The 8785-nt window shown below is 52.6% G+C and overlaps 2 protein-coding genes across 8 annotated transcripts in view; one reads left to right on the forward strand and one right to left on the reverse strand.

The window, feature by feature from the left end:
• The window catches only part of LOC113206052 (DNA oxidative demethylase ALKBH2-like), a 61138-nt gene extending 57329 nt beyond the window's left edge, over positions 1-3809 (reverse strand). For all 7 annotated transcript variants that reach the window (XM_052269311.1, XM_052269298.1, XM_052269305.1 and 4 more), the window contains exon 1: positions 3671-3809. The gene's annotated coding sequence lies outside the window, so the exon portion shown is untranslated. The remainder of the gene's footprint in view (positions 1-3670) is intronic.
• Positions 1-7348, forward strand: part of LOC113214171 (uncharacterized) — a 16621-nt gene extending 9273 nt beyond the window's left edge. The window contains exons 2-11 of the mRNA XM_026433459.2: positions 125-528; positions 1093-1385; positions 1718-1865; positions 2308-2366; positions 2458-2852; positions 2982-3133; positions 3218-3400; positions 4105-4299; positions 4505-5156; positions 5238-7348. Coding sequence (XP_026289244.2) covers positions 138-528; positions 1093-1385; positions 1718-1865; positions 2308-2366; positions 2458-2852; positions 2982-3133; positions 3218-3400; positions 4105-4299; positions 4505-5156; positions 5238-6426 — 3657 coding nt within the window. The 5' untranslated portion in view covers positions 125-137 and the 3' untranslated portion in view covers positions 6427-7348. The remainder of the gene's footprint in view (positions 1-124; positions 529-1092; positions 1386-1717; positions 1866-2307; positions 2367-2457; positions 2853-2981; positions 3134-3217; positions 3401-4104; positions 4300-4504; positions 5157-5237) is intronic.
• The last annotated feature ends 1437 nt before the right edge of the window (positions 7349-8785 follow it).

An 8785-nucleotide genomic window follows, 5' to 3' on the forward strand; every position in this document is an offset into this window, starting at 1 on the left:
GTGTCCCTACGCCAAGATGTCTAGTGTGACACGCGAAGTTTAGACGGGACGGGAGGGCGGGGTACCTCTCTCACGGGCCGGAGTACTTTCCTCACGGGTCGGGGTACTTTTCTTCCTGTTGCAGGACGCGCCGCCCCATGCGGCCCCGGATGGCGCTGGCCGCGCTGCTGCTGCTGCTGCTGCCGGCGGCCGCCCCGGAGCAGGCCGACCAGCAGGCGGTGCCGGCGGCGGCGGGCGACGCGTACGCGGGCACGGGCTGCCTGTTCGAGGGCGCGCGCTACCGGCCGGGCCAGGCCGTGGCCGTGCGCGCCGAGCCCTGCCTGCGCTGCCGCTGCCGCCGCGGCGCGCCCGTGTGCCGGCTGCGCGTGTGCGCCCCCATGCCCGACCCGCCGCCCCCCGGCTGCGTGCTGCTGCACCGCGCCGGCGCCTGCTGCCCGCAGCTGCACTGCCCCGAGCTGGCCGCCCTCCACGACAACGCCCTCGAGGCGCGCCACGGCCAGCGCTACCGCTCCGACGCGCCCTCCAAAGGTGAACAACATGGAGGCGGTACTTTTCTTACGAGGACCGTACTTTTGTGATGAGGTATTTTTGTCACGCCGACTTTTTGTGGCGGGGTACTTTTCTCACATATTTTTCTTTGTCGCGGGGTAAATTTCTAACGGCTACAACCGCGTCTTCTTTTGAGAATACGTTTCTAACGACAATTACAGACAATTTCACTTTGGGAGGTGGGTGGAGTTTTCTCAACTCAACAGTCTTTTACAGGTGGTGGGATACTTTTTCCACAGATACGCCATGAAGTATGTTTGGAAATATCTCCATGAATCTTTTTTAGTCCGAAAATTTTAAACTTTTTTTTCAAAATTTTACTGGGAACATTTCATTTTTTTCTATTTTATTGTGGAAAACTTTCCAATCTATCCGCGTAGATTTAACACGGTCGTACACTCCCTACGGGCCGCGCCCATAGATAGTAGTAAGAGCGCGGAGCCTCCAACGGGCGCGGCCGCCCACCGCCTCCCTCACAGCCGTGCACGTTGGGCTGCCTACCCTGCCGGCGCTGACGTTGCCCCCTCTCGCCCTGCCCGCCAGGCTGCTACCTCAACGGGTCGCTGTTCGCCGAGGGCTCGGCGCTGTCGTCCTCGACGCTGTGCGACTACTGCTACTGCGTGCGGGGCGAGCAGCGCTGCGTGCGGCCCCAGTGCGTGCTGCCGGCGCCCGGGTGCGCGCCCGAGTACCGCGACCACACCTGCTGCCCCACGAGCTACAACTGCGGCGCCAACGGCGCCAACGGCGCCAACGGCACCGCGACGGGCCACGCGCCGCCGCGCCGCCGCCCCGCGGGCTGCACCGTGGACGGCAAGCGCTTCCAGGAGGGCGCGCAGGTAACCAAATTGCAGTGGGGGTATTTTTATCACGCAGATGACAATATTTCAGTGGGGATATGTTTATCACGCAGGTAACAAAAATTCAGTGGAGATATGTTTATCACGCAGGTAACAAAAATTCAGGGGGGTATGTTTTTCACGTAGGTAACAAATTTTCAGTGGGGGGTATGTTTATTATGCAATTTGAAAAATTTCCGTGGGATATGTTTATCACGCGGGTAGTGTTACTTGGCCCGCGGCACCCTTTTTGGGTGACCCGTGGTGGTAAATGTAACCCCCGCGGGTATACCATTCTAACCGGAGGGGGTGGGGTACTTTTCCCACGACAGGTGAAGACGGTGGCGCGCGGCCGGTGCGAGTCGTGCTTCTGCATGCGCGGGCGCGTGCGCTGCGCCCCGCTCAAGTGCGACCTGCCGCTGGAGGGCTGCCAGCCCGTCACCGCGCCCGGCAAGTGCTGCCCGGTGTCCTACGACTGCAGTGAGTACGGCGACGGGTGAAACCTCACTGGGGAAACGAATGGGAGCTCTCTCGCGTCAAAAGGACAATTACCAGATTTTTTGAGAAAAGTTACATGTTTCATGAATAGACACCAGTAAGTAAAGCAAAATTTCTCAACCTCAAAAAAAAATAAAAAAAAATTACTGCATTTCACAATAAAAAAAACAACAACTAAATAATAGTTTTCCCAAAAATAAATTAAATTTGGTTGAAGCCCAGTTTAACTACATTTTACAATGAGCTCACAGTTGTAGTTGTAGTTGAAACTAACTAAGAGAAGTACGGAAAAATCCATTCGGTTCACCAGCCCATGGTGGTACACAAAAGATCAGGCTCTGATTGAAATTGTGACGTTTTTCTCAGTCTTGCTGGAGATCAGGGTATATTTGTCGTGTGTAGGGCAAATGCTGGACTGTTGCAGGTAAATCCAGGCTGAGCAGCACAAAAACAGGCTCAACAGCTTCAAACAACAATCTTAAGGTAATGTAGATAGATAAAAGGTAGCACCTTGCTTTGAAAACAACAAAAATTATTTGATCACATTCACCATTATTGTATTGATATTTTAAAGGGTTTACCGGGAAGACCAAGCAAGGGCGAGAACACAGTGCGTTCTATCAGCTATGATGCTCGCAGCAATCGAGAGATTTCATCCAAAGACAGCAAGGTAAAAATTGAGACTCAAAGAACAGATCAGAGTGATCTACAAACCACTCAGCTGCCTTTGTCAGAGGAAACTACACTGTTGACTGGGACTGCAGACAATATAGCAATAACCCTAAACACAAAACTTGATCTTGGAAGCACTCTGGATTTACTGAGAGTGAAGAACAATACAGTTATTCCAGACAAAAACAAAATTTTGCCAGTGTTAGAGGCAATGATAAATAAAACACGCCAGAAGGATCAAGATTATGACTATGACTACAATGAACCTTCATTACCCCCTTCACTGCCCAACTTAAGGTAAGAGCAGGAAAGCTAATCATTTAGAAATGATTTCTCTCATGTTTTTAAACTTGAGCAACTATTGTTTTAAAAAATATTTTAGGCTCTTATTTAAATTAAGAAAGGAAAGCAAACTTCCATTTGCAGAATTATCCCTTTCGTGGCAGAAGATGCTGTGATTCCTGAGGACAAGGCGAGTGCAGGACAAGGCCAAGATTCCACTGGTTTATCAAAGTCGAAAGAGTCTCAGGACAAAATGGATAGCTTCTATTTCTTTTCGCCACCAACTGAGACTGAAGGTAATTCACCTCTTAGTGTAGTATTCATCACTCTATTTAGATACGGGAACAAAACAATATTGTTGTTTCACTCTTTGCCGTCAGGAGGTTTTGTTCCGAGAGATCCCACAGTCGACGGTCCATTTTACCAAGCTAAACAGGACCCAAACAAGCCCGAAGCAGCACAGAAAGTTGCTCCACCAAGAGATCGTCCCTCTGAAGTGACAATAAGAACAGTAATACCTGATGCAGTTACGCCAGATCCATTGCTTGGCAATGGCGGGAGCAGTAAGTATACTTTCCTTACAACTCAATCGTTAAAGAAAAATTTTAGATGTAGCGAGAAATGACTCGGTCTCTTCGACTTGGACTAGTATATGATAAAATTCATTCGATACAACATCAGGAAAAGATCGAAACAAGTACAGAAACTAGCCGGTGTGCGGTCCAATGCGGTTAGTGGGGGTTAGGCCCTACGCGCAATACGCGAATAAAATTACACGAGGGAAAGAGCACGGGCAGGAGACAAGCGCTCTTAGATAAATATAGTCTGCTCACCAATACGAAGGCTTCAAATAGCTTGAGAATTGTTGGCACAGCACGTAAAAGGCACAAGTGTTAACAACGTTTTAGGCTTCTTCTCAGAACAAGATACACAACCATCTCTAAACGTAAACAAAATTTTAAAAAAAGGACAGTCGAATGCACCGTGCGCTGCAACAGCTGCCAACAGAACGACAAGAAAGTACTAAATTATTTGGTTTTCAGGATGACGGCACTAGAATAATCTTGAGGATAGATTACAAAATAAAGAGACTGTGTTGTTAATTTTGATGAGTAAAGCACGAGAGTATCAAGCAATGAAACTGCACGCAAAGCTTAGCGCCGTAGGGTTGGCACAACCCGAGTGGCGTAGCGCGCGACTTTTCAAACATTTCAAACGCCTCTCACTGACGCCGTGCTCTCGCTCTTGCTCCTCTCTCTCCCCGCAGAGCCGTGCGCCTCCGGGGGCCGGCGCTACCGCCACGGCGAGCTGCTCTCGGGGATGGGCGCGTGCCGGATGTGCTTCTGCTTCGACGGCGAGGTGCAGTGCCAGGAGCCCTCGTGCGGGGCCGTGCCGCCCGGGTGCACCCGGGGCCCGGCGCCGACCGGCGACCCGGACCGCTGCTGCGGCGCCATCATCTGCGGTAAGTGTGGGGTACTTTTCCCACGGCGCTGGGGTACGATTTTCAGTGGGTTGGGGTTATCTTTTCCACGGCGGAGCTGAATTTTTTTGACGAGACGGAGTTTGAGGACGAAGATGAGGGTGCCAGGATGCGCACAAGTTAAAAACGGCATCCTCGTGGATACATTTGTCATGGCCTCACTGAAACCTTGATCTCTCTTATTCAGGCGACGCGAACAGAGACCGGCCGCTGCTGTTCGCCGGCCTGGCCGAAGGCGACGGGCAGCGCGTCCACGTCGTCGCGGAGCACGCCGTCGTGGCGGAGCCCGTCCCCGACCTGGTGCCGGCGAGGCGACCGGTCCCGTCCAGCACGTCCACGACAACCACCACGACCTCGACCACCACTACCACCACGACTGTGACTCCCTCGACGACGACGAAAAGCCACCGCCACAGACCGACGACCGCGTCAACGACGACGACGACGAGGACGGTCACCAAACCAATCGTCAAGACAAAGACAACAACTACCAAACCCACCTGGACGACGAAGAGGCCCTCATCGACCACGTTGAAGACTTCCAAGACCACGGCAGCCCCGACCACAACAGCTCCTGTCCCCAACGTAACGAAACCTACCCCCACCTCCGCCCCCACCCCCTCGCCCCCCACCACGGCCACCACCAAAGCGACGACGACGGCGGCGGCGGCGGTGGAAAAGACGACCACGGCGTCAGGCTCGACCACGACCTCCACGACGACAGCCCCGGCCGCCGCCCCGAGTACGACGAGCACCACGACATCCCCTAGACCGACGTCGCCACCCACGACGACGACGAGCACCAGGAGGTCACCGCCCCTCCCCGTCCGCAAGGAACGGTGAGTAGGCCTAACGCGCAGAAGTGACTTTGGTTTGTATGTTTTTATCTCTGAACAATTTTGTTGTTTCCTCTTTGGTAGTCCAACTACGACGCCGACGTCGCTGTTCGACGCGCTGTGGGGCAGCGAGGACGAGTCGGAGAACGAGGCCCAGGACAAGGTGGACGACGACGTCCAGTACCACGACTTCGTGTCCACGAACCAGCACGAGCCGGTGCACGAGCAGAGCCCGCCGCAGGAGGACGACTCGTTCTCCTTCGACAAGTTCCTCGAGCTCTTCATCCAACCGGACCCCACCGTCGCGCCCGCTACGCCCGCCGCGCCCCCGCCCAGCACCTCGACGACAACGACGACCACCACCACCACCACCGTAGCGCCCAGGACGACGACGAGGCCGTCCTCCACGATGGCGACCTCCTCTCAGGAGCCTAAGCCGGCCGCCACGACGACCGCGGCGCCGCCGTCGACCACGGCCAGGTTGGCGTCCGCCCCGGCCAAGAAGACGGCCTCCGCCTCCGCCGCGCCGCCCAAGCCCAAACCCAGCGCGCCCACCAAGGGGACGACCACCAGCAAGCCAGTGTCGACGACGGGCAGGCCCTCGACCTCCGCGACGAGCAAGCCTTCCTCCACCACGCAGAGATCCACAAACTTGACAAGCAGGCCGCCGCCGCCGACGACAACGACAAGAAAGCCAGCCGCGACAACAAAACAGCCTACCAAACCTTCCACGACCACGACGTCAAAGCCGACGACGACGTCGACCACGCGAACGACGACCCTCCCGGGCAGCACCCCTGCTCCTACCACCAAGGCGAGCACCACGCCGAAGACGACCGCAGCACCCAAGACGACCACGACGACCTCGACCACTCCGGCACCCAGGACGACCTCCACCTCCACGACCACAACCTCCACGAGGAGGCCGACGACGACAACGACGACCGCGATGCCGCTAGCCACCTTGCGGCCGTCACTGCTGTTCGGCAGCGTCAAGCACCGGCCCTCCATGGAGGCGTCGAGCGGCAGCAGCAGCAGCTACCCGGCGCAGCTGCACCACATGAGCACGCGGCGGCCGCCGCCCGCCTCCACCGCGGCGCCGACGCCGACCCCGCGGCCCTGGCCGGGCCTGGCCGGGCTGCTCAAGCTGGCGGGCTGCAACATCTACGGCAGGATGTACCGGGTGGGCAAGATCATCCAGGAGCTGTCCGGGCCGTGCCTCGAGTGCCGCTGCACCGAGGTGGGCGTGCAGTGCCAGCAGCTCGACTGCTGAGGCCGCCGCCGACCACCAGGGTGCATGGCGACGGTTGGCGTGGCGAGGGGTACTTCACTAGAAATTCAAGCGTCCACCGGTTTTTCTGGTTTTTCTTTATTTCTTTTTAAAATTTTTACCCTTGATTTTTTTTTCTGAGTTTTAACCGATTTTTGTAAAGGGTTTATACTGATTTTTTTTTTTTTTTTTTTTTTTGAGGAAAGTACCTCTTGACAGTTGGTTGTGTGTGAGAGTACAAAGGGTGCTGTTCACCAAAGTGAAAACGAAAAGGAACGCTTACCTGAAACAAGCGTGCCGTTCAGCTGACGACGCGGACTGTTACTGTTCAGATGGTAAAAGTAATACCAGTAGTAATATAATACGCAAAGTAATACTGTTGCTAATGATGCAGAGATGATCTCAAACCCATTTCACGGATTGCGTGCTGGGTGGGCGCCGGTATAGTGCGTCACTCACTTCAGATGCAAACCTTAATTACTTGTAATAGAATTTCGAGAATTTATTTGTAGACGTGGTAATGTATTATTGCAGCAGTTGCCATGTGCTAAGAAACGAAATGTTTTTGTAGACCCTGCCAATGTTGCGATACAACTTAGAATTAGTAATAGGTCATTTGTGAGTGATAAATTGAATAGGCCATAAGATTTGGGTTGCGGTATTTAAAAAAACAAACATTATGGCTGTGAAATCGACTAGACACCTCTTTACTTTAAATCTCACATGATAATAACATATCATATGACTGATTCAACACTAGGGGAACACAGAGCAATTTAAGATTAAGAGGCATTCGGTTTCACAGCCGGGGCTGAGTAGGTTAAGATTTGTGAATTACAAATCACATTGATATACATTAATAAATAAGTACCAAAAACCGTAAAAGAATAAGCGTGTTGTTATAAACAACAAAAATTCAAATGAAATGGACAATATGGAAGAAATTCTGAAGAGTTTATTAACCATTTATTCATCATTATTTATTACGACAGTGTATCTGTACTATGATCTGACTGAATAAAAGTCGCTATTTTTAAATGATTGTTTTATTTTCCTTTCAAGTATTGTAAAGTCTGTAGCTGCTCTCCTTTGAGTGATTTTAGCTTAGGTTGTCTATTTTAAAACTAAAGAGACACCGTCTGAAGTTCCGGCAAATTCCAACTACAAATATAAACACTTTGGGTATTTCTCAGAATCCACTTCACAGCAGCTCTCAAAATTGTCTTTGCTGAATATTAGGTCAGGTCATTACCATTCATTCACTATGATCCTTTCTTTTTTCCGGCTCCCCGAGTCCGAGCCCCTGCACTGTCAGCAGGGCGGGCCACTGGCTCCACTCAGCTGCTCGGCGGGTTGGCCTACCCTGCGCGTCGCAGGCGCTCCCACTGCCTAACGGCGGCAGCACCAATCAAAACATTTACAAGACAGTCCAATGTTCTGGCCGCAATCACCCTTAAGGTGGATACGGAGTTCCCAAAATGCGAGCGTGATTTTCACGCTAGGCGTGATGAAAGTCGGTTCCTGATTGGCTGTGTGAAGCTTACGAAGCGTGAAAAATCACGCCTTGCGAGAAAATCGCGCTTGCGTTTCGTGAACTCTGAATCCACACTAATCCTCTATTGGCCAAGGTGCACTCTAGGCAGTACACATCGCAATGTCGCGTGCAAATTTATTATTATCATATAACGAGACTGATGATGTTAGTCTATGTTCGGTCTGTATCCTGTAACTCCTATACGGAGAAGACGAGCCGCGAGAGATCAAAAGTAGTTTTCCGCGTAATAATACATGCATAAACACGGCAAAAGAATGGTTACCGCAAAACGTTACGCATCTCTATAAATAATGAAACATAAGCGTACTGTATAACAGCACGCATAAACAGTCAGGCTCTCAACTCCGAGCACGACTGCTGGAGGCAGCATCACGCAATCGCGTCATCATATCATAATACACCAGCATCTGCAGATGTAATACTGTTACTTTTAACACAGTATCTCGCCCTGCACAGATGAAATCCTCGTCACTCTTGTGACGTACTCGAACAAAAATGTACAACCACGATGTGACTTTCTTTCTCGCGAAAATGACGCCGAAAAAAGATGAGAAAAGTCCCATACACTCAGCTTGTGAGGTCGCCGACGACGCCCTGCTCAGCCGGCCGTCTCGCGCCCGGGCGGCCACACGACGTCCTCGATCCAGGGCACGTAGTGCGCCACCCTGGAGTACACGCCGGGGGCGGAGAGTCCGCAGGCCGTCCCGAACGACGTGACACCCACGATCCGGTACATGCAGTGCGGGTCCTCCCTGAGCAAAAGAGAAGCTGAGTTCAGCAAGTCGCCTGTACACTGCTCGATATTTT

Source organism: Frankliniella occidentalis, unplaced genomic scaffold (genome assembly GCF_000697945.3).
Source record: "Frankliniella occidentalis isolate FOCC.00 unplaced genomic scaffold, Focc_3.1 Scaffold5, whole genome shotgun sequence".
NCBI classification, from domain to species: Eukaryota; Metazoa; Arthropoda; class Insecta; order Thysanoptera; family Thripidae; genus Frankliniella; species Frankliniella occidentalis.